At 48.0% G+C, this 25551-nt stretch overlaps 1 protein-coding gene and 2 long non-coding RNA genes across 5 annotated transcripts in view; 2 read left to right on the top strand and 1 right to left on the bottom strand.

The window, feature by feature from the left end:
- LOC307202663 overlaps positions 1-25551 on the bottom strand; it is an 89408-nt gene that overhangs the window by 61788 nt on the left and 2069 nt on the right. The window lies entirely within an intron of this gene.
- SLC5A11 (solute carrier family 5 member 11) lies at positions 1267-25551 on the top strand. 3 transcript variants are annotated; one of them, XM_079952780.1, is made up of 16 exons: positions 1267-1405; positions 9577-9787; positions 12250-12321; positions 12970-13074; positions 14089-14148; positions 14402-14506; positions 17240-17345; positions 18707-18787; positions 19967-20172; positions 20903-21038; positions 21892-21999; positions 22557-22707; positions 22967-23135; positions 23572-23787; positions 24184-24355; positions 24482-25551. In XM_079952780.1, exons 2-16 carry the CDS (start codon positions 9674-9676, stop codon positions 24700-24702), a joined length of 2022 nt encoding a protein of 673 aa, XP_079808906.1. In that variant the 5' UTR covers positions 1267-1405; positions 9577-9673; the 3' UTR covers positions 24703-25551. The 3 variants fall into 3 exon arrangements, with proteins under 3 accessions (XP_079808906.1, XP_079808905.1, XP_079808904.1); XM_079952779.1 differs by lacking the exon at positions 1267-1405 and adding an exon at positions 3843-4055; XM_079952778.1 differs by lacking the exon at positions 1267-1405 and adding an exon at positions 6820-7406.
- Positions 9905-11856, top strand: LOC307202669. The gene is made up of 3 exons (XR_013832966.1): positions 9905-10294; positions 10461-10984; positions 11322-11856. It is a non-coding gene; the product is annotated as an uncharacterized lncRNA (long non-coding RNA).

Raw genomic sequence — 25551 nt, 5'->3', positions numbered from 1 at the left:
AGAAACACTCTGGTCTGTAGCCTGCTCTTTGCTACGCCTTGGCAGCAGATCTGTCTCTCTATGGGCACGTGGTTCTTTGTTGATAATGCAAAGTCTTCTTGGTGAGGTCATGTGCAGGGGAGCCCTGGCGGCCTTGGTAGGGGTGATCATTAACTGCGAGCAGGTCAGCCACATCACCTGCTCATTGATGGTCAGAAAGTGGGTCAATGAAAAACAGCAGCTCTTCCAAAGTAACCCTGGCTTTCTCCTGCTGTGTTTTGCTGGGTCCTCTGAAAATCTCGCTCAGTAACAGAGTTGGCATTCAACAGGCCCCATGGCCAGCACAGGGCACTTGCACTTTTCTTTCTGTTGCTGTTTTGTTTGTCAAGGTGTTGATATAAATCTAAAATATGTAAGCAGTAGTAACTCGTCTGTCATTTCTTGCAGACGTAACCACAGCTTAAAGTTGGAACCACAACTTTGTTGTTCAGTCGTTTAGTCATGCCCGACTCTTCGTGACCCCATGGACCAGAGCATGCCAGGCACTCCTGTCTTCTACTGCCTCCTGCAGTTTAGTCAAACTCATGTTAGTAGCTTCGAGAACACTATCCAACCATCTTGTCCTCTGTTGTCCCCTTCTCCTTATGCTCTCAATCTTTCCCAACACCGGGGGTCTTTTCCAGGGAGTCTTCTCTTCTCATGAGGTGGCCAAAGTATTGGAGCCTCAGTTCAGGATCTGTCCTTCCAGTGAGCACTCAGGGCTGATTTCCTTCAGAATGGATCCACAACTTAGAACCTACTCATAATGCATATTAAAGACTCTAGTCCACTAGGTCTCTCCAGCTGTTTCCATGGGTCTGGGGAAGTTGTCTTTATTGATCGTTGCATCTCATATGGGAGATGGATTAAGCCCAGGTGTTGTGCAAGGATAAAAGTCTCGTCTTGCCTCTGGCTGCCCTGACCTGGCACGTCAATTTCTCAGCCAGAGCAACAAACCACATCTGAGTAAACCACGAGTCTATTGACAAAACCTTCTGCAGAGTGCCAACATTTAGCAATTTCCTAAAAAGCAGCTCCCAGCAAAAATGTCTGCAACTCCAGATGAGGGCTTTGTGAAGATCTTAACTCCCCTCTCGCCCCCACCGGCCCCGAAAGGGGAGCAGGGGTAGGGTGGCACAATGGCTCATGTGATGCCCTGAGATCACTTTGGGCACAATGCCCAGGGATGGGGCGGCTGTTCTTTTGTGCAAGAGGGTGGCAAGGCAACTGAGGCCCAGCTTTCACTTGTCTTGATGGAGGACAGTGTAGCAATGAAAAACGCCACAGGAGAGAGAAGAGAGTTCTGGAGTGCCCAGTCAGCTCAGCTTTTGCTATGGAGCCTTGTCAGCTGCTCTTCTGTCCCAAGAGGATGATGGTGCTTCCACTGGTGGGTAAACTTTGGTCAGTCCTTCTTCAAGTATGCAACCACTGAGGGTGGGAGGCGATGGGTTTTCCCCAAGATGTAGACGTTGCAGTGAAGGGGTGGAGCTTAGTGGCAGGGCACCTGCTCAGCATGCAGAAGGCCCTGGGTTCAATCCCCAGTGGCATTCTGTGTAAGGGCTGGAAATGTCTCCTGCCCGAAACCCAAGAGGGAGTCAAGCTCCATTTACACTGCACATTTAAAGATCTCTGGTTCTACTTTAAACAGCCATGGCTTCCCCCAAAGAATTCTGGGAGCTGTAGTTTGCTAAGGATGCCTATTGATCTCCCAGAGCTACAATTCCCAAGGTGGTTTAGCTATCAACTCCTCTTCCCGGGGAACTCTCTGAGGGACATAGGGAGCCTCCTAACAATTCTCGGCACCTTTAAGAAACTGCAACTCCCAGAATTCTTTGGGGGAGTCATGAATCCTGTTCTACATTGACTCCCTTCTGAACCTTTGCAATGGGTACTTTGAGGGCCAGCCAAACTTGCCCCATAGGAAGACGGAGATCTCCAGAAACCCTCCATCCTAAGCAGCTGCTCTATCACAACTGGATAGAGATGTTTTTTGATGTCTATTTATGCTTTTATTTGTATTTATTTATTACATTTTCATCCCTGGCTTCTCTATGGAGGGAGTTCCAAAGTCTGGGAGCAGCTACCAAGAAGGCCCTCTCACATGTCCCTGCCAACACTCCCATGTCCCCTGTGACACTCGGAGGACTGAGAGAAAGGCCACCCCTGAAGATTTCAGAGCCCAGGGCAGGTTCATATGGAAGAATGTATGTAGTGGCCCAGTCTCCTTTGGAGGAGTACAATTACAGTTGACTCGCAACTTGCTTGTTGGGGGTTACACTCCAGGAATTGTACATAAAGCCAAAATTGAATACAGCTAGAAAACCCCTGGAATTGCCCCCATGGGGCCATCCCTACTCTTCTGAAGCCAGTGTGCCTTGCCCCCTACACAAGCCAGAGAGCTTTTAAGCGCTCCACTTCGCTTATCGGGCTCTAGGAGGCTCCCATCAAATTTCACGGGAGCCTCTTGGAGTCTGCACAAGACCTCCCCAAAACCCAGTAACCAAGAAGAGCTTTAAAGCTTTTTCTGCACTGGGAAAACCTGGCACAGAGAGATCTTCCAAGCTCTCCAGTTTGTACACCTTTAATTTGTGCAATTGCATGCTGGCTGGTTGCCAAGTACGTAAAGCTGTGATCGATCATGCAAGCAAGTTGTGAGTCGACTGTATTATTTCTGGAGGGCTCCAATACATCGCCGTCTGCATTTGTGTTGGCTGCAATGAGGCCACAGCCCAGGTTGCTTCATTTCATGGGCCAGTTAAGTGGGAACAGCCTGACTGCAACTCACCCTCTGCCAGCAAGTCAAATGGTTTGGTGGCAAGTCTTTTTCAGAATTCTGCTTAGAATTTAAATGTTGGAATAAAAAAACTGACCCAGGTGCCTCAGTGTTTCAAGGTGAAGATGCCTTGCTGTGCCCCTTTTCCTCTGCTTTTGAGATGCAGGTTGCTGGGCACAGGTATTGTGCCAGCTTTGCCTGTGTGAAAAGAAAGGACTGTTTGGGGGGAAATTGTTTGGTGCAAAACTGGAGGGGGTGGCACCTGTGTTTTGACAATGTTTTGACAATAACTTCTCAACACACTTTGCTGCCTGGCCACAATCTCTTCATCAAAACAGGCTTCTTTTGATTGTTGTGTTGTGATTTATAGTGCATTCAAAATAAGACCAAGCTAGCTTATAGGACAAACAACACAGAGGAGGGAGAGAAGTTTCAGACCAGAGTTTCAGACAAGGAAACATTCCCAGTTCTACTTGGAAACGGGGACCTTCTGCGTGCCAAGCAGATGTTCTGCTTTGAGCTACAACCCTTCCCTTAAGGAACATCTGAACCTCCTTACACTGAGTCAGACCATTGACTCTTAACCACAGGAAATTCTTCCTAAAATTTAGTTGGATTCTCCTTTCTTGTAAGGAAGACATACTGCCTCTGATCCGAGGCAGAACATAGTCAGTGGCTAGTAGCCACGGAGAAGTGTCTTTTCCTCCACAAATTTGCTAAACCCTCTTTTAAAGCCATTCAATTTGGTGGCCATCACTCCTTCTAGTGGGAACTATGTGCTCCATAAAGAAGGACTTCTTATTCTCCTGGTCTTCTATCATTAAGCTTCCTTAGATGACCCCACTGGGTTCTAGTATTACGATGGGACAGGGATGAACACTTCTCTACCAACTTTCCTCTTTATCCCTGGTATTCGATTCACATTTTTCCCTCTCCCTCCCTCCCTCCCTCTCTCCATCTCTCCTCCAATGATTGCTTTCTGGAAGGTGGGGGAATGATACACTTTGGAGTTTGACCCCCAAACCCCTGATAAGGAAACAACGCGGCCGTCCTTCTTGCAAGCCACATCAACACAAAGCAAGCAGGCCTCCAATGAACTGAATGGCTCTGCCTATAAATTTCTCCTCTCATGCCTCGTGAAAATGTAAAACAGCCCCATTGGCAAATCCCCGTCTGCCCGCTGGCAATATTTAAGCCGTCTCGTGGATTGGCAAGAGGCTGGCGGCATCGAGGGTGACAGGAGAAAGAAACCCAAAGGTGCAGGGTAAGTCCCCTCATTGCTCACGGCTTGCGTCGGATCACGTGGAGGGTTCTTACGGGTGGGTCTGGGGGCGCCTTTAGCTCTAGATCCATCAGGGCTGCAAACGCAAAAACCGTAAATAGAATGGCAAGGAGCATCAGACCCGGTTTGGAGGTGGCGATGGGCCAGCCACATGGTCTGCTGGCTCTCTCTGGGCTGGTTTCAATGAAGCCGCTTCAATGCGCTGGTTGTTCTCTGGAAAGAACTGCCCGCCTCCAACCCAGCAAAGGGCAGGCGCTTGGTGCCAAGGGAACTGAGCAGAACAAGACTGTGATCGGAATGGACAAAAAAGTCCTAAACTTTCCATTTCTTCAAGTCACAAGGAGGAGGCAATTCCAGGACGTGGGCTTCACCAATGGAAATTAGGAGGGGAGAAGGGTGGGGAAGGGGTGCTAGCAATCTCAAAGGCTTCCCGGCCTGGGTATTTCACTGGGGATGCACAGACTTTTGACCTGAGCCCCAGAGAGCATTGTGGGCCTTTAAACGCAGCTGCAAACGGGATGGTTCAGACCCATCCACCTTTGGTGCAATTATTTTTTTATTTTGTGCCCGTCCTTTCCCCCCAAGGAATTCAAGGTGGTGTACAGGGGCTCTCCCCTCCTCATTTAATCCCACACAACAACCCTGTAGGTTAGGTCAAGGGGCAGTGGCTGGCCCGCCCATTGTCATCCAGTGTGCTTCATGGCCAAGTGGGGATTTGAACCCTTGTCTCCTGGGTTCTAGTCTGATGCTCTAACCACTACACCATGCTGGCACTAAGCAAGGAGACAAAAGCCGTCTTGGTCAAAGCATCAAGGATGGGGATTTCAAAGTGGGTGGGTGGGGAAACCCCTTGCCAGTTTGGGCAATGAAGTAGGATAGCCAGACTACTGGTTCCCTCTGCTGGAAGAAATTGCCACTGGGACTTGGTACTCCAGGCAAAGAGCCCATCAATGCCGTGTCCCTACAGGAGAATGGCTTCCCACAACTTGCTGGGCTCTTATGATGAACTCTGGCTACTCTTTGTATGGGGGTCTCCACAGGCTTCTGAAAAGTACCTTGGGAGCTTTCCACCCCAACCCCACCAAATTGGAATGACAGCTGCCTCCCCAACAAGCACAGACCCTTGCCTGTAAACTTGAGACTTACTTTGCAAGGGGTAGTTGTTTTATTTCCTGCCCCACGTGAGCCCCATATTCAGGCAGGCCTCATTAGCCTGGGACAGACTTTGCCAACCCGGCACACGCCAAATGTTCTGGGCTGCAACCCCCATCAGGCCCAGGCAAGAGGCGACTGGCCCTTCTTTGCTTAATTTTTACATCAGCAATGAATTACCGTATTGCAGCATTTGGGGAGAGAGCTTTTAACTCTTTGCTCTTGCTGTGGTTTCTTGGCCTGATCCCTTGTCCCACAATAAGTTTAAAAAATTATAGGCATTTGTTGATTTCCTCATATGTGGAATCTTTCAAGGTTTTGGATTTTTCCAAGGGAGAGTGGGTGGCATATTTCTGAGGTGAAGTGGCCTGTTACCTGAAGTAGCGTCCCAAATGAATCTTCCTTCCTTCCTACCTGCATACAACTCTAGTACTTACTTTGTACCTGATATGCACTCAGTTTGTTTGCTAACTTCTCTTTGCTGGGCTGGTATGTGCTGCATCGTGCATAAACAATTTGGGTTTATTTTAAGGATGCCCATCTTAGATCACACTATCCATGTACATAGAGCTCACAGCATGCTATTCCTCTCTTCTGCTGTTAACTCACACAATCTTATAATTGTAGAGTTGAAAGGGACCCCAAGGGGTCATCAAATCCCACCCCCTATAATGCAGGAATCACAGCTCAAGAATCCCTAAGAGGTGGCCACCCAACTTCTGTTTAAAAACCTCCAACGAGGGAGAGTCTACCATTCCACTGTTGAACAGCACTTACTGTCAGAAAGTTGTTCCTAATGTTTAGCCGGAATCTCCTTTCTGGTAATTGGAATAGGTTGGCTTGAGGTCTCCTTCTGAGCAGCAGAAAACAAGCTAGCTCCATCTTTCATGTCAAACCACCTCTCCAGATAATTGTTAAATAATTGTATGCTGCTTGGAACAAGAGACTTTTTAAAACAACAACAGCAACAGCAACAGCAACAGCAAGAGCAACACCCCATTGCTTGACAGTGAAGATAAGGTGTGTGATGCTGCTTGATGAGAATTAAGCCCACCTTTAAAATGTTTCAGCAGGAAAATGTGCTTTGTGTGTGTCGCAGACAAGCTATATGTTGAAGTTAATCTAGCACAATATATTTTGGGTGCAGTCAGATACCCAGAGCTCACGGGAACAGAATGAGTATCACGTTAGATTGTAGAATTGTAGTCCAAAACAGCAGGAGGGCACCTGGTTGGGCAAGGCTGTTTTAGAGGAACTCATTGAAAATATAGGCATTTCCTGCTGGTGCACCAGCACTCACCAGCCTCTTGCTTCTCTCCTGCATCTGGACATTGGAGATAGCTCCATTCTTTTTTTTTTTTTACCGATTATGGCTGGCATCCCACCCTCAAAGAACTTGTTCTTCTTCATAACATGCAACTCAAATGGATCTATTTTCCTCTGTCGGATATTGTAAGGGTTGTAATGATGTCAGGCAATTTCTCTGGCACCCTTCCCAAAAGTCTTCAGCCCTGCAGGCTCCATGCCCCACAGCATTTTAGATGCTCCTTTGTTTATTTATTCAGAGCATATTTTCTACCCTGTTCAAAAGCCAAGAAGGGCTCTCTGGGTGGCTTACAAAGATCAGTAGGAGTGAGAGTCCTTTACCCTTTGAGGCTTTCAATCTAAAAAGACACAGCACACAAGAAAAAGGGGACGGGGAGGGTAGAGGAAGAAGGAAAGCAAGCTCCAGCACCAAGTTCTTAAAGCTGCAACTCTGGAATAAAAGCAGTTCATATGGCACGGCTGCTGCAAGGTGTCTGTTGAAGGAGGGCCAAAGGCAGCTGGGAGGCAGTGGAATTGCCCTGCTTCTCTAGAGTCAGCATCTTTAAGAAGAACTAGAGGAAGTGGAGCTCCTGTGAAAAGCAGGCATTTGGCCAATCGAGAAAGTGACACCCACCTGAAAGGTATTCCTCTGGCTCCTTGCCTCCCGCTCTCTACAGTGAGCACCTTAGAACCAAGCAGAAGAACGTGTTTGTCTACTCCCAGGGCTCCCACACAGAGCAGGGCAGCTTGGCTTCTGCAGCAGCCTCAGAAGATTCCTCCTCCCCTAGGCTGCTGCTCCAACACCTGGGCACAGCGAAGGCCCCAAAGGCTCCGACTGGCGTTCCATTGGCTTGACCCAGACCAGCGTGTCCCACAGTAAGTGTTCTCTTCCTGGCAGACATCCAGGTTTCTTTGCATTCTAATAGGCAAACCCTAAAGCACAGCTATCCTATGAAATCTGGGCTTCTCCAAAGGTTGAGATGCAGTTTCCCGGCCAATGGAGGAGGGGGAGAGAGAGAGAGAGAGAGAGAACATGGGAGGGAAGGAAGCAACATGTATGAAAGGAAAGTGTGCACAAGAATAACCATATTAGGGACGGAGCATACTATACAAAAATGAATTATATCAGGAGAAATTGCTTGCCCAAATAAAGACAAATGTGTAATGGGCTTCTTTTTCTTTCTTTTTTTTAAAAAAAGAAGTAGTTTGCAAACCAATGTGGAAATGCAGCAAACTGAATTTAGGATTGGAAAAACAAGAAACTGAAATTGATCACATGAAGGGATCTGTGCATCATGATATCAAAGGGTCCCAGTGCTTAAGAAAGGAACTCTGACCTTCTCTTAACCTCACTGCTTAGGGGCTTGAGATGTTTGCTGTGGGGACCCCACTCAGGAAGCGACTCAGGCCCCTCACCACCTGCCTTGGGAACAGTCATGAAAAACCTTTGTTGAGCCAAATGGCCCCAACCACCAGCTGCTAAGATCCTGGGGCCATGAGTTGAGGTCCTTTAAGTCTTCTGCAGGTGACTCCGCCTTGGGAGCACTGGGGAGAAGGCACTGCTGCAAATGGACAAAGACATACATTGCAGAAAGGCCACATCCTGAAGGAAAAGTAGTAGAATATTGGAACTGTAGAGCTGGAAGGGATGCCAAGGGCCATCCAGTTCAACCCCCTGCAATGCAGGAATAATATAAAAGTGGCTAGGGGTTACCTGTTGACAGTGACTGGCAGATGTCTTCCCTGAAGGGTTGAACCTGGGACCTTCTGTAGGCAGTGCAGATGCTCTCCCACTGAAGTGAGCCTTACCCAAAAAGAAGGGGACTTGATGGTGTGTCTAGAGCAGGGTTGGGGAACTTGTGGCCCTCCAGATGTTATTGGATGGCTACCTCTTGTCATCCCTGACCACGGAGTCTGCTGGCTGATGGGAGCTGGAACTGAACAACATCTGGAGGGCCGCCTCATCATAGATTTGTACATTCGGAAGGGACCATGAGGTCTAGTCCAACCCCCCCTGCAACGCAGGAATCTTTTGCCCAACATTGAGTTTGAACCCATGACTGTGAGATCTAGAGTCTCATGGTCTACTGACTGAGCTATCGCTGGTTTGCAGCCCAATTCTTCCAGACCACTGAGCCTCCTAACCCAATACTTTCTACTCAGAAGGATGCCAACCAACCTAAGCAATGGACTCAGGCATTTTCCAGAAAAAGCTTCTTGGCATCCCCTTGGGGGAGGAGGATCTGAACCAATGGCTTCAAATGACAAGAAAGGAGATTCTGACTAAGCATTGGGAAGAACTTTCTGACAGTAAGAGCTGCTCAATAATGGAACGGGCCACCGCAGAAGGTGGTGGACTCTCCTTCATTGGAGGTTTCTAAACAAAGGCTCAATGGCCACCTGCCAGGGATTCTTGAACTGAGACTCCTGCCTTGCAGGGGGTTGGACTAGATGACCTTTGGGGTACCTTCTAACTCTACAACTCTTTGATTCTAGGTTTGGTAAGACACATAGAGGCTTTTTCTATTGCAAGCCACTACTAAATTGAAATAGGGGTAACAGCAGCAACAGACAGGGCCTTGCTTACTTCCACCACATGGGAAAACAATTCTTAAAATCCACCCTTGCTTGCTGGCTCCAGGAAGCTGGGATGCAAATGAGATGGTTTCCATGGGTTGGACCATAGATGTGCTTCTTGCTCAATCCCTTTGATCTGACTGTTGTGGTTGGCACAGTGTGATTGAACTCAAGGTGGATTACCTCCCAATTACAGACAACCTCTCTCCCTCTGCATGCTAGATACTAGATCTTCCTTCCAGGATTCTGTTTTCCCCATGGAACCAGGAAACTACCCACCTCGGAACAGTTTGGTTTTGCATTTTCAGTCAATTGAGTTGCTCACCTTCCAGTCGCAACAAAATGTGTTTACTCCTCTTGCATCTACAGGGACTTCAAGAGTGACCTCCGAGTAGGGGAATTTGATGGGCAGCAGATGTTGCTCAAGATCCTTATTTGTTGTATATTGCTCTCTCTCTCTCTTGGCCAGATAAACACACCAGGAAGGAAGGAAGGAAGGAAGGAAGGAAGGAAGGAAGGAAGGAAGGAAGGAAGGAAGGAAGGGTGCCCAGGAGATCCAAGCGGCAATGGAGCCAAGCACAACCACTCTGCCTCCTGCCTTCCCCCAACAGAGCTTGGAGGCTGTGGATATTGTTGTCCTGGTTCTGTACTTTGTATTTGTTTTGGCTGTTGGACTGTGGGTAAGAAAGACGTTTCCTTGATTGTTCTGTTCAGTTGAGGGACAATGTCTCCACATGGGTGCAGAGATCCAAAGGGAACTTAGGAAGCTATTTTATTTTATTTTATTTTTTATTGCATTGCATTTATATCCCTCCTTTTCCTCCAAGGAGCTCAAGGTGCCATACACATTTCTCCTCCTTCTCATTTAATCCCCACAACAACCCTGTGAGGTAGGTTGGGCTGAGAGGCAGTGACTGGCCCACAAGGTCACCCAGTGAGCTTCATAGCTGAGCAGGGATTCGAACCCTGGTCTCTCAGCTCCTAGTCCAACACTCTAACCACTACACACACTGGCTTTATACTGAGTCCATCTTGTTCAGTACTGTCTGCACTGACTGGCAGCAGCTCTCCAGGATGTCAGACATGAATCATTCCCAGCCTTACCTGGGACCTTCTGGGTGCAAAGCAGATGCTCTGCCATAGAGTTACAGCCCTTCCTCTGATATAGGAAGCTGCAGTGGCGTAGCGTGGGTTGTCAGCACCCGGGGCAAGGCAAGTAATTTGCGCCCCCTAACCCTGGATTTGTGCCCCCTAACCCTATCCCTAACCCTAACCCCCAGATGTTGCGCCCGGTGCGGCCGGCCCCCTCTGCACCCCCCACGCTACGCCACTGGGAAGCTGCCTTATACTGAGTCAGACCCTTGGTTCATGTAGCTCCTTATTGTCTACAGTGACTGGCAGCAGCCATCCAGGAACCATCATAATTCCATGAAGTCATTCGTTACCAGGATAGACATACTCTCGCTGTTGTCGAAATTTGTCAAAATATGACTCTTTCCCCTTATTGACAGATTCTAGAACTAGTTATTCTTAGCTCCTGGCACCCTCTGCCAGGGCAATCTGCCACCAGCCTTGGCCCAGATTCCATACCCAGCAAGCAATGCAAGCACTCCATTCATTCATGTCTCCCTCCAGGTGTGATTGAGCAACTTGATGAGTCAAGGTAGTTCACTTCCTGCTTTGTCATGCTGCCAACAATTCCCACATGCAACTGGCCAAGCACTTCCTGGTTGCCTTCCCAGCCGTAAGCCTCCCTGCCTCTGCCAATAGAAACCATAGCCTAGTGCTCTCCGGAAAATGCCCATGGGAATCTAAGAAGAGCCTGGCTGATGTATCAGCCCCCCCAAAAGGGGGGGCATTTAGTCCAGCAATGCATAGTTAAACTATGGAACTCGCTTCCACTGGAGGCAGTGATGGCCACCAACCTGGATGACGTTAAACAGGATAAGACAAATTCATGGAAGACAGGGCTATTGATAGTCACTAGCCACAGCGACAGTGCTTTGCCTCCACAGTTGGAGGCAGCAATGCTTCTGAATTCCAGCTTCTGGAAACCACAGACGGGCAGAGGGCCCTTGATCTCGGATCCTGCTTGAAGGTTTCCTACAGGCATCTGGTTGGCCGCTGTGAGAACAGGAGGCTGGACTAGATGAGTCACTAGATTCATCCGGCAGCAGCTTATCTTCTTATGTTCTTTTCACAGTGGCCAACCAGATGTCCCAATAGAACCCTTGGTCCATCCATCTTGGTATTCAACACTGGCTGGCAGCATTTCCCCAGAGTTTCAGGCAGGAGATTCTCCCAGCCCTTCCTGGCAATGCCATTGGGGATTGAATCTGGGACCTTCTGCATGCCAGGCAGATCCCCTCCCAATGAGCTACTCTGTCTCTTTGCAGAGGCGGCCTCAGGGTGTGTCCACACTTCGCTTGCCCCATGCCCAAAAAGCACGGGTCTTAGTGGTTTTCTGTCTGTGCTGCTGCTTTCTCCAGGAAAGCCTGCTCTTTACTGCTGAATCGGAGCAAACATCAGTCCCTGGAAAAACTGATTGACATTTGATTCAGTGGCAAAGAGGTTGTTTTCCTGGAGGAAAGTGGCGGGACAAACAGAAGTGAGAATGAGCCATAGGAGTCCAAAGTTCTAAATCTGATCACTCCTTCCCTTGGGCACCTAAGTACAGTGGAACCTTGTGTTGTGAACGTGATCCATGTGGGAGGCACGTTCGCAACCCGCAGCGCTGTGTCTGCGCAAGCGCGGGTTGCGATTCGGCGCTCCTGTGCATGCGCAAAGCACGATTTAGTGTTTCTGCGCGAGCGCCAAAACCCAGAAGTAACCCATTCTGGTACTTCTGTGTTCGGCGTGGTGTGCAGCCCGAAAACGCATAACCTGAAGCATCTGTAACCCAAGGTACCACTGTACACTCTTTGCGCATGGATCAAAATCACCTGCCCAGAGTGCTGCTGGTCTCCTCTCCCGCACCCTGATGTAGCTCTTCACTCACCTATTCTTCCCTGGCGGCCATTTGGCGCCAAAATGTTTTGGGCAGGCCTGGTTGTTGCTGATATTGTTGTTGAGGGTGACTCACTGCCGCCTCTTCAGGCTTTTTAGACTTGCTCGTTTTTATCTCTCTCTCTCTCTTTCTCAGTCCATGTGGAAAACCAAGCGAAGCACTGTGAAGGGCTACTTCTTGGCTGGAGGCGAGATGGTCTGGTGGCCAGTAAGCAATCTCCATTATGATGTCTTGGTGGGGTGTCTGTTATAGAGTGGATCTGCTATGTGTTTGGGAAAGGGGTTGAAATGCAGAAAGTCCTCTGCCTTCAAAGCCTCAAGGTGGTTTTTTGAGGTATCATCCCTGCATTGAGATTATTCATACAGGTACAACTCTCTTCTAGTTGAGGTCAGACAGGTGGGAGCTGAGAGCAGAAGGAGCACAATGTGACCCCCACCTTCCCCTAATACCCCAGGCAAGTAATGTGTACAGAAATGCATACACTACAGGGGCAAAGTGTGTATAAAACACACATTTCAGTGAAAATTGCACTTAGAGAAAATTACTTCTCAAAAATGTGCAGAATAGAACAAATTGCATAGAGAATGTGTACAGTGGGAGAAATGCACACTAAAACACTGATAAGTTTTTGTGAGGGCTTTGGAAAACAAAAACAGATAACTTCACACTGATGTGGAAACATGTTGAACTGAACTTAAGAGTGGAAAAACAAGAAACTGAAACTGAACCGGTCCCCATAATGAGACCTGACAGCCTTTCCAGGGGAACTGGGTGGAGTCCTTTCTGTGTCAGGCAAGATTAGGTGCTCTTGGGAAGGGCAGGAACTGAGCTGGCTCTCCCAACCTCTCTTCCCAGGTGGGAGCATCTCTCTTCGCCAGTAATGTCGGCAGCGGACATTTCATTGGCCTGGCTGGCTCCGGGGCAGCGTCTGGAATTGGTGCTACGGCTTATGAGTGGAATGTGAGTATCATATTTACGGCACAACCTGCTCCTGAGGATGATAATGTGTGTGTGTTGGGGCAGGCATGAACCTGGCAGAGGCCTTCTTGGTAGTGGTGCATCAGGTATTATAATAATAATAATAATAATAATAATAATAATAATAATAATAATATATTTATTTATTTATACCCCACCCATCTGTGTGCCTCCCAACAGATGATGATGATGATGATAAAACATCAAACATTAAAACTTCCCTAAACAGGGCTGCCTTCAGGTGTTTTCTAAAAGTCAGATAGTTGTTTATTTCCTTGACATCTGATGGGAGGGTGTTCCACAGGGCGGGTGACACTACCTAGAAGGCTGGTTCCTCGTAATCTCACTTCTCACAATGAGGGAACTGCTAGAAGGCTCTCAGAGCTGGACCTCAGGGTCCGGGTTGAATGATGGAGGTGGAGACGCTCCTTCAGGTATACTAGGCTGAGGCCATTTAGGGCTTTAAAGGTCAGCACCAACACTTTGAATTGTGCTTGGAAACGTACTGGGAGTCAATGAAGGTCTTTCAGGACTGATGTTATATGGTCTCGGTGGCTGCTCCCAGTCACCAGTCTAGCTGCCACATTCTGGATTAGTTGTAGTTTCTGGGTCACCTTCAAAGGTATCCCCACGTAGAGGGCATTGCAGTAATCCAAGCAGGAGAAAACTAGTGCATGCACCACTCTGGCAAGACAGATCTTTTGGCAGATTGTGCCCAGGTGAACTGAGGACCTTCTCAGTTTACTGCCCAGAAGCTCCCTCTTGATGGGCAGGTTCAAGATACACCCCACTTCTTCTGACCATCTCTCTCATCTTTGGCTTCTTTATGTTTAAATCTGACAGCCCTTCAAACAGAGGTCTGTCTTCTGCAAAGTAGGACATGCAGCCACTCTGTGGACCCAAAGCCAACCCAGAGAGAGCTTTTGTATGTCAGTTGATTCTCTGGTTGGATCCATCTTATTTTGTTCCTGACCTGGGCTCTGCTTCTCCTCACAGGGCATGTTCTGTGTCTTGGTGCTGGCATGGCTGTTTCTGCCCATCTACGTGGCAGCAGGGGTGAGTCCACCGGCCACACTATGGCCACTGTTTCCCATCAACTTTTTCAGAGAGCAGGAATCTGTTCTGAAACGGATGTGCCAAGTTATGCATCATGTCATTTCTTGGAATTGTAGTCTTTAAAAACCCTAAACTCACTGCCCTGTCCTCCTGAGGTAGAAGGGACTGTACCATTTCCGTGATGTTATTATGGCCTAGATTTCGAATAATCTTTTCTTGCTATTTTTCATCAATGCTGCCTTATCATTTCCAGGTGACAACCATGCCAGAATATTTGCAGAGGCGCTTTGGGGGCAAAAGGATTCAAATCTTCCTAGCGATTCTCTACTTGTTTATCTATATATTCACCAAAATCTCAGTAAGTAAGGAGACGAGAGGAGACAGAACAGAATTGGCTTGGAAAGAGTAGGTCCATCGAGGCTTCCTAAGTGACCTTTTCTGCCTTTCAATCTTTCTGTGTTGGCTTCTGAATGACAGGCAAATGATGAAAGGAGGGAAGAAGACTGAACTGAATTCTGGATTTAAGATTGTGTAGGTTACTGAAGGCTGAGGAAGATTTTGGGGGAAAGCCTGCTTCTGCTGCCCATTCTTTGATGTTAGATGTATTTTTGAGCACACAGAATCATTTTACAAAGTGTTCCTTTGTGTTCTTCCTGTTGGAATAAGGGCAAGCGAAAGCAGTAGCAGCTCACTCTGCTTGAGAACAGAATCTTCTCCCTCCTTATCTATTTTGTCTGTTGCTGAGTTTCCTGCTTGTAGTTCTGCCTGTTTGGTTTGCTCCCTTTTTGTGAACTTATTTCTCTTGATATAGATGTAAAGGAGATGCCAGCACCAGCAGAACATCTGAGGGCTTATCCACACTTACCTCTGCTGTGCTGTTATCATGGTCAGCGATTTACAGCTCTGTGTCCAAGTGCCCCCCCCCCCCCGCCACCGCTGCTCCGGAGCTTTTGATGTCCAATTCAGAGGATGTTTTCATGGGAAAATCTCCGGAGCAAAACAAAAACATTTAGACACAGACCTTATACCTTGGTCCATTTAGCTAGTATTGTCTTGCAATGGCTTTCTGGGATTCTGGGTGAGGGACATTACCAGCCTGGCTTGGAGATGCTGGGGACTGAAGCTGGGCTCTGCCCTGAGCCATGATGACCCTCTTCTGTGTTGTGCTGGACAGTGACAGAGGACGACTAACCTGCCTGGTTTAGTAATTCTTCTTCTTTGGGGTCAATGGGTTTTAATGAGTAACTTACTAACACTTTCTCTTTAGTTGCTCATTAACAACCAAGCAGCACTCAAGGCCACTACTACTACTATTACTACTGTTAATAATAATATGGACTGCCCCCCCCCCCAATGGAGTGTCTGTTGCTTGTGTTCCATCAATAGCAGGATCAGGGTGCATTTTTGCATCTAGCAGGAAGATGCTTCCAGTCTGGATTCCATACACAGCTGCCTTGCTTTACTGATGTCATCATGTGGATTACAGTGGAACCTCGGGTTGCGAACGTGATCCATGTGGGAGGCACATTCACAACCTGCAGCGCTGTGTCTGCACACGCGCATGACGCAATTCAGTGCTTCTGTGCATGCACAAAGCGCCATTTAGTGCTTCTGCACATGCGTGAGTGCCAAAACCCGAAGTAACCTGTACTAATAACCAGAAAACATGCAACCCGCAGCGATCACAATCCGAGGTATGACTGTATTAGTTTAGTTTGAAGACTGATTCAAAATAATTATTGATGCACACAAATGGAGTCCTGGAGTGATATACAGAGATGGGGCAGGGAGGGGGAGTTACTCGCATATGGGGGTCATAAGGGGTTGGGGGGATCCTTGTCCCCCTGCCCCACCCCAGGTCAGACTGGCTGGTGAATTTGAGGCAGTTGTGTGTGGTTGTTGGGTTAATTTCAATTCCATTGTGTTTGTTCGCATCCCCAAACTTCCTTTGCCCACGTTGTCCTGCATGAATTTTGCAAAGCCCTTCCTGCGTTGAATGTAACCTCAAATGTGCTTTCTACTGTGTGGCAGTGATGCAGGGCATTCTGTGCTCCCTGAAATGTTGTGTGGATGCCAGATGAACCATCTTTTAACCCAGCTCAACACGGTGGCCCTATATTGTGTTAGGCTCATGGTGTCTTCCGTTTAATCACACACATCACCTAGAGTAGGCTTGCAGCAACAGAGGCAGCCCTGACAGTAACTTCAACAGCATTCAGGGCAAACAAAACCTCCCCTTTTGGCCATGGAGTATGCATGAGAGCCAGTGTGGTGTAGTGGTTAGAATGTCAGACTAGGACCTGGGAGACCAGGGTTCAAATCCCCACTTGGCCAAAAAGCTCACTGCCTTGGGCCATTCACCGCCTTTCTCAGCCCAACCTACCTAAAAAGGTTGTTTGGGGGATTAAATGGGGAAAGGGAGAAGCATGCCTATGCTGCCTCGAGTTCCTTGGAGGAAAAGATAGAGTAGAAATTCAGGAAATAAATAAATTCTCCTGTTTGAAATTCAAGAGAATGCTAAATTAAAGAGGGACTTGATGGTGGTAGGGTGGGGTAAATCCCACCATGCTTTTCTAGCAGCCTGGATTGGGGGCTACCCCCAACTCCCCACAGACTGCTACTGCTGCTCTCCAGCACCTGTTGAGTTTCCTGCTCCCAAGGAATGACTGAGCCATTGTTCCAGCTCTTCCTCTTCCAAACAAGCTTCTCCTTTGTCCAAAAGAGCTGAACAGAGCTTGGCTGTCCGTACAGGGGGTGGGGGTGGGGGTCCTTCAGCTGTAGGGCACAATGGAGCTGAGAGCATTTATTGGTCTACTTGAGGTGCCTCCAGTATTTTGCGGGAGTGGATCAAAGCCCTCTGCCACCCTCTAGTGCAACACACACACTTTGAAAAAGAATCAGGCTTTTTTGCCATTTGGAAAGCACACTGAAAAATGTGGGACGAGTGAATGGTTAATGGGGAGACGTGTAAACATCCCACAAACAAATCAAGATGAATGGAGGAGGAATCCTCATGGTCAAGTAGATCCAAAAGACCAGTCAGAGTCTAACCTCAGTGTCCTCATACCTGTCTGGATTTTGTCTCCTCCAGGTTGACATGTACGCTGGGGCCCTCTTCATCCAGCAGGCCTTGCACTGGGATCTCTACGTGGCTGTCATTGGGCTGCTGGTTATCACAGCCGTTTACACTGTGGCAGGTGAGTCTGAGCAGAGACAGAAAGAGAGTGAGTGAGAGAGAGTGCTCTGTCCTTATCTCTTTATTCAACCTCTAGGAGTATATATATCCGTCCCGCCTAGCAGGGTTTGTTTGTTCATTGCTTTTCCCACTTTCCCCCATGAGCTTAAAGTAGCACCCATGGTTCTCCCCTTCCTCATTTAATTCTCACACACAACCATGTGAGGTAGATCAGGCTGAAAGGCAGTGACTGCCCTGCGAGGTCACACAGGGAACTTCATGACTGAGTGGGGATTTCATCTGTGGTCTCTCCCAGGCCCTAGCCTGACACTAACCACTAGGTCACGCTGACTGTTCAAGACATCTTGCTGCCTATGATAGCGGAATAGGTAGCCATCGTGGCTAATAACCATTTATAGCCTTATCCTTGATGAAGTTGTCTAATCCTCATTTAATGCCATCCAAGTTGTTGCTGATTACTGCATCTTGTGGGGTTGAGTTCCATAGTTCCAACAGTGCATTGTGTGAAGATGTCCTTCCTTTTTCTGCCCTGAACCTCCCAACATTGAGCCTCACAGAATCACAGTGTTGTAGAGTCGGAAGGGATCCAAAGGGTCCAAGCCCTGTAGTGCAAGCGCTTTCTGTAAAGAAGCTGATTGGACTGGCTATTGGGTCTTATTTTGATATTGGCAATGGGGCAGTGTGTTCCTGAGGACAGCAGACTACCCTAGAGGGCACAGGGCAAGCCGGCCTCCAACATCTCCCGGTTGCTCCTTGCCTGCTCCAACTTCTGCTGCCTGAGGTGACTTTCACTCTGCCTAATGGTAGGACCAGCTCTGCTTTTTAGCAGTTATCTCATGGTGGTGATCCACCCAGACAGGGACTAGGGTCAGCCACCATCTGACTGCCCTGTGCAAGCAATTGGGCAGATGAGGCTTGACTAATGCAAACCCAAATCTTTTGGCCAAGCTAATGTCCAGACCAGGACGCGGGTGGCACTGTGGTCTAAACCACTGAGCCTAGGGCTTGCCGATCGGAAGGTCGGCAGTTCAAATCCCCGTGATGGGGTGAGCTCCCGTTTTTCAGTCCCAGCTCCTGCCCACCTAGCAGTTCGAAAGCATGTCAAAGTGCAAGTAGATAAATAGGTACTGCTCTGGCGGGAAGGTAAATGACATTTCCATGCGCTGCTCTGGTTTCTCCACATGACCCGGAAAAACTGTCTGCGGACAAACATCGGCTCCCTTGGCCAGTAAAGCGAGATAAGTGCCGCAACCCCAGAGTCATTCGCAACTGGATTTAACTGTCAGGGGTCCTTTACCTTTACCTTTTAATGTCCAGACCAAGTTCCAAGCACAGGTCTTGCTTCTTCTGTTCCCTCTGTAGGTGGCCTGGCAGCTGTGATATACACCGACGCCCTGCAGACAGTCATCATGCTAGCTGGGGCACTGACGCTGATGGGCTTCAGTAAGTATCTTAGAACCACAGAACCATAGAACTGGAATGGACCACAAGGGTCATCTCGTCCAGCCCCCTGCAATGCAGGAATCTTTTGCCCAACACGCGGCACTAACCCACGACCCTAGGATGAACAGTCTCATGCATTACTAGCTGAGCTCTCCTGTGCATGGAGTTTGGGGTTTGCCCTCTGAGATGTGATGCCAAGTTTCGCATGCAGGAGAAAGCTGCAGATGTCCACTTCATTCATTGCTACCTGACTTTGCTTGTACCTCCTTGAGTGGCTGCAGCGCAGCACCTAAGCATGTGATCCAGGACATCTCTGGGTTGAGTCTGGCCTCAGGCTCAAGCAGCCCAACTCAGTCTCCTGGTCTGCAGTATAGGCATAATAATAATAACGATAATTCATTGCCCACTCTTCACCCTAAGGTCTCAAGGCACATTACAGCATTAAAATATAATATTAAAACACTGTTTGAAAATCAGTTTAAAACAACTTGCGATAAGGTGGCTCCTATAATATGCATCTCCATTGTCAAAAGCTTGGGTAAAGAGGTGCGTCTGCAGCATTCACCAGAAGCTGTACAATGAAGGTGCCAGGTGCACCTCTGTGGGGAGGGAGAGCCACAGCTTAGGGGCTGCCACAGAGAAGACCCTGTCCTGGGCTGCCGCCACCCCAACTATCTGAGAACACCTGAAAGGGTCTCTAGCATTCACCTATTTTAATACTTGTCATAAGCAGACACTCGCAGAGGCCCAGAGATGCCTGAGTTATTTCTAGTCTTTGAGGTCCCTAGTCCAAAATAAAAAGATTATATAATCAGCTGATATGAGAGCACCCCTTCCTCACGATCTTACGTTGCTCCATCAGAACCAATATTTTTAAGAATGTTTATGAATGTTTTAAACTCTCTTAAGGTGACAAAATCTGTAACAGTTAACAAAATAGTTCTGTCTTCTACCAAATCACATCTCTTCCTTGCTTAAATCTGCAGCACTAAGCTGAGAGAGCATGTCACATTCTTGGGCTCATGTGTATCAAGACACGTTACCTCACAATGGAGAATTCTTCCCTAAATCCCATTGTTTGAACTTAGCGGTTTCTCAAAACACCACAGCAGGCCCACGCAAAGCAAATGCTGAGCACTAGCTGGAAATTTGAACATCGTTTGCTCTTCAATTTTCCAGGTTTTTCCAAAGTTGGAGGGCTGGAAGACTTGCAGAACAGATACTTCCAAGCCATTGCGAGCAGCCACTATGGCAACAACAGCTGCGGTTTACCCAGGGATGACGCTTTCCACATCTTCCGGGATCCTGTCACGTCTGACCTTCCCTGGCCGGGAGTGCTGGTTGGAATGACCATCCCCTCGCTGTGGTACTGGTGCACAGACCAGGTTGTTGTTCTTGTTCTAGATGTTGTTTTTAATGTTATCAACATTAAATTAGGTTATATAATGTTCACCAGGGCTTCTAAAATCCATTTTTGTTGTCTTGCCATTAGTCCCCACACTAAAGGTAAAGGGACCCCTGACCATTAGGTCCAGTCGTGGCCGACTCTGGGGTTGCAGCGCTCATCTCGCTTTATTGGCCGAGGGAGCCGGCATACAGCTTCCGGGTCATGTGGCCAGCATGACTAAGCCGCTTCTGGTGAACCAGAGCAGCGCATGGAAACGCCGTTTACCTTCCTGCCGGAGTGGTACCTATTTATCTACTTGCACTTTGATGTGCTTTCGAACTGCTAGGTTGGCAGGAGCAGGGACCGAGCAACGGGAGCTCACCCCGTCGCAGGGATTTGAACTGCTAACCTTCTGATTGGCAAGTCTTGGGCTCTGTGGTTTAACCCACAGCGCCACCCGCGTCCCACAGTCCCCACACTACAGGGTTATAATTTAAAAGTTCATGAACATCTGAAAATGCCAAGGATTTTGCCAATGCAAAATTGATGTAACAACTTCATACCAAAAGGAATCTATCACTGGACAGGCCCAGATCATATGCCTCAAAGAAGCATCCTGAACCCAACACCTCCATCGTTATAACTCCAGATAAGCCACTGCCTGCCTCTGCATCTCTCAGGTGGTCTTAGAAGGGCCTGTTCCAAACCATCTCCTTCCTTCATTGCAGGTCATTGTTCAAAGATCTTTGGCAGCCAAGAACCTGTCTCATGCCAAAGGGGGAGCCTTGCTGGCCTCCTACTTGAAAATCCTGCCCTTGTTTATGATGGTTCTGCCTGGCATGATCAGCCGCATCCTCTTTCCAGGTAAGAAGGAAGAATAAGATGCCTCCTGATGCTGCAGAGTGTAGTGAATCATAGTTAGAAGGGACCCACCCACCAAGGGTCATCTCAGGAGTCATAGCTAAAGAATCCCTGAGAAATTGCCGTCCAACTTCTGCTTAAAAACCTCAAATGAAGGCCATGTTCTGAGGGTGTCTGTTCCACTGCTGAACAGCTCTTACTGCCAGAAAGTTCTTACTAATGTTCTTCTTTCTTTTCATTTGAATCCATTGGTTTGAGTGATGAGAAAGATGGACTCACTGGGTGACCTCGAGGCCAGTCATTGCATCTCTCAGCCTAACCTACCTCGCAGGGTTGTTGTGAGGATTAACTGAGGAGGGGAAGAGCCATGTAGGTTGCCTTGAGCTCCTGGGGTGTGTGTGTGTGTGTGTGTGTGTGTGTGTGTGTGTGTGTGTGGAGAGATGGGATATCAATGCAATGAATAAGTGAAATACAGATTTCTAAGGGGAAATATATTTTGGTCAGCATGTGTTTTGGGGAAGGATTTGGAGCAGGGATCAAAACTCTTATCTTCCTTCCTTTATTTCTTTTACCCTGAGTATTTCCAAACTGCCAGCACATTCCCAAAATAAAATGTGCCATAAAACCATCAAAACATCATAAAGTCGTAAGATGCAGAACAACAACCAAACCAAATTAAATTAGTTTTCTGAAATAGACTTGTTTTCAGTCGGTGACAAAATATTAGAATCTGCCTCTTGATTACAGATGATTTGCAAACAGTTCCCCATCCATTTTTACGCCCTTGGCTTTTTGTCCCCCCCCCCCATTCTCTCATAGCTATTTACAACAAGTTTAAATTACATTTTCATCACAGATCTCGTGGCTTGTGCTGATCCGAAAATCTGCAAAATGATCTGTGGCAACCCATCTGGATGTTCTGATATTGCATACCCCAAATTGGTCATTGAACTTTTGCCAATTGGTAAGGAGGAAGGAAGGGTGGGGGCCTCTCAGCAACCCAAAGAGAGATGCTCAGAGATGCAGGTGGATAGAAATTTAGCTGTAGGTGAGAGACCAACAGCACTTTCGGATGGTAACAAATAAGGTCCAAGATGCTCATTGGAACTGGTGGGGAAGAAGGCAGGGAGGTCAACAGTAGGTGGCACCAGAGCCAATGACAGGCGGAGTGAACTAATTTTCATTTTGTCCCCATTCTCCTCCCTGCCATGTTCAGCTGCCACCGTGGCTCAGTAAACAACAGAGTTATTTGCAAAGTTTTTTTGGGTGGCCCTGGGGCATGGCATGAGCCTATCTTTGAAGACCAGTTGTCAGGTACCACAAATGGGGAGAGTGTTGCTGTTAAACCCAGATCCCCCTTGCTGGCTTCCCAGAAGAGGTGTCTGAAGACCATGATCTGGATGGACACCCTTTGGCCTTGATCCAGCTGGTGCAGGGCTTTTCTTATATTAGGAGAGAGGTGGGCACTCTGCTTGGTCCAGGGCACCCCTCATGAGTGGTGGGCTCTCCTTTGGCTTCTAGGACTCAGAGGTCTGATGATGTCCGTGATGATTGCAGCACTGATGTCCTCCCTGACTTCCATCTTCAACAGTGCAAGCACCATTTTCACCATGGATCTCTGGCGAAATATCAGGCCCCTCTCTTCGGAGTGGGAGCTCATGATTGTCGGCAGGTAAGGTGCCCCATGTGCAAGGTGGTGCACACCCAACAAGAGTCCCAGAAGATCCCAGGGTAGACTTCCAATAGTTAGGTCATAGAATTTTAAGGTTGGAAGGGACCCCAAAGTTCCCTAGTCCAGCCCCCTGCAATGCAGGAATCACAGCTAATTCACACTTGGATACAGCCTTTAATGTTTCAGGACTTACTCTTTCCTTGCCATTAGAAATCAGTAGCAAAACTAAGAGATAACGAGGCCTTTCTCCTTGATTCAGGGTCTTTGTCCTGCTCCTTGTAGTCATTTCCATCTTATGGATTCCCCTGGTCCAGGCCAGCCAGGGGGGACAGCTCTTCATTTACATCCAGACCATCAGTTCCTACCTGCAACCTCCCGTGGCCGTGGTCTTCATCCTGGGCTGCTTCTGGAGGAGAACAAATGAAAAGGTGAGTGAGATGCAGGTTCTCCTGGAGGCCCTGAACGATGGCGGTTGTGAGCTGCGTTATTTGCAAAGTTTTTTGGGTGGCCCTGGCATGAGTGTGTCTCTGAAGACCAGTTGTCAGGAACAAAAATGGGGAGAACATCTTCTGATGCAAATCATTGTAATATTTTTATTTGCTTTCCAAGTATCATTATATTTACCCATACTAAAAGCAATCCATTCCTATGTTGCAAGAGTTGTCATATCTTCTATCCATTGATCAAAAAGCACCAAAGTATTGTTTCAAATTTCAAAGGATCATTGTGCTTTGGTTTGTGGGTTGTTTTGAGACGGCCGAATTCAGCAGATGTGCCCTAAAAGGGGGATTAAACCACATTTCCACTTGACTGTGGTGTAGATGCCTCTTCTTGTTCCAACATGGGATTCTTCCTTCCTCCCAGGGGGCATTCTGTGGCCTTTTGATCGGGATGGGAATGGGCCTGATTCGAATGGTGCTGGATTTCATCTACCCACTGCCACGGTGCGATGAGGCAGACGGCCGTCCAGCGGTGGTGAAATACGTCCACTACCTCTACTTCTCCATGATCCTGAGTCTGGCTACGCTGCTTGTGGTGGTGACTGTTAGTCTCCTGACAGAGCCTCCTTCAAAGGAAAGGGTGCGTAATTCCAGCAGGCATTGCTAATTCTCGTTTCTGAACCCATCTTCTTGGGTGCTTTAAAGCCCAATCAGATTAGAGCAGCTCTGAAACCTGGAGCAAATTAGCTGACACCCAGGGTGGATCTACACACGGGGGGGGGGGGGCGCACTTTAAATAAGTCAGAAATTAGATAGTAAAAGGGGAAAAAAATCCCTATGGAAAACCACGTTTCAAAATTTCCTGCTCTCTGGCGCCATCTGGTGTTGCATGTTTAAAGTGCAATCAAATCACTGTTTCTTTACTAATGTAGCTGAGTCCCCACACTGTCCCTTTAAAACACTTCTTATGCCGCTTCATCAACCACAGATAATCCTGGGATCTGTAGTTTGTTAAAGGTGCCTTTTGTCCCAACAGATCACCCGCCTCACCTGGTTCACCCGCAAGGATGCTCAGGTAGAGAAGGATGCCCTTCCACAAGCTCCCAGAAGCCCTGCTGTGCCTCTCCCTGCCAACGGTGTCCATGAGGCTGGTCCTCCTTCTCCAGTGCAGCTTGAGATCAGTGATGGCCCTGAAAACAATCAAAATGGTAAAACTTATCAGAGGACATAGTTCAGTTAGTAGAGCATGAGACTCTTAATATCAGGATCATGGGTTTCTTTCCCATGTCCATGAGCCTGACCACTGATTTACGGCTAACTTGTCTCCTCTTTAGGTTCCCTGGATTGTAAGAAGACCTCCAAACTCACAAGGCTGTTTTTGTGGATCTGTGGGATGGAGAGCAGGAATGCGGACACTCCGAAATCTGCTGCAGAATTGAAAAGTGAAACCGCCATGGCTTCCACGAAGGAAGCACCTTTTGTGAAGCACATCCTCAATGTCAACCTGATAGTCTGCTTAAGTGCAGGCGTCTTCCTCTGGGCTTACTTTGCGTAGCATCAAGCCTCATCGATTCAAAGGACGCTGTTCAGCGCCAAGCAGATGGGCATTGCTATAGGAAGGACTAAGGCCAATGATAACACTTAATAATGACCCTGCACCAGACACTGTGTGTTTTTAAAATTCTCAAGGAAAGGAAAAAGGGCCTGAATGCTTGCAGATAGACTTGAAGAATTCGCAGTAGGAGAAATCCAGAGCCTCTCCAATGTAACTGGGTCCTAGGTGGTGATTTTGGGGGCAAAGACCAATAGCAGGTTTGCTTGGCACAGTTATTATTTAAACAAGTGAGACACCATTCTTTTGCCACACATTTCCTGACACTCACATAACCCCACATGCGGCAGGTCTCTTTTGTGGCTCTGGGGGTTGTAGCCAGCTAAGTTCTACTCGGAGTAAACCCATTGAAATTAGCAAACAATAGATAGGACTATGGAACTAACTATTCCCTAGGAGACAGTGAGGGCCACCAACCTGGATGGTTTTGTAAGAGAATTAGATAAATTCATGGAGAGTTATTAATGTCTACTAGGCATGAGGGTTCTGCTCTGCTTGGGGAAAGCAGTGCTTCTGAATCCCAGCTGCTGGAAACCACAGGAAGGGAGAGTGAACTTCTGCTCAAATCCCACTTTGGGGTTTCGGTTGACCCTTGTGAGAACAGGATGCTGGCCGGATCCAGCAGGCTCTTCTTAAAGGTAAAGGTAAAGGGACCCCTGACCATTAGGTCCAGTTGTGGCCAACTCTGGGGTTGCAGTGCTCATCTCGTTTTATTGGCCGAGGGAGCTGGCGTACAGCTTCCGGGTCATGTGGCCAGTATGACTAAGCCGCTTCTGGCAAACCAGAGCAGTG

Source organism: Podarcis cretensis (assembly GCF_951804945.1).
Source record: "Podarcis cretensis genome assembly, chromosome: 14".
Classification (NCBI taxonomy): domain Eukaryota; kingdom Metazoa; phylum Chordata; class Lepidosauria; order Squamata; family Lacertidae; genus Podarcis; species Podarcis cretensis.
The sequence above is the reverse complement of the archived record's forward strand: the minus strand, read 5'-3'. Positions and strand labels throughout refer to the sequence as shown.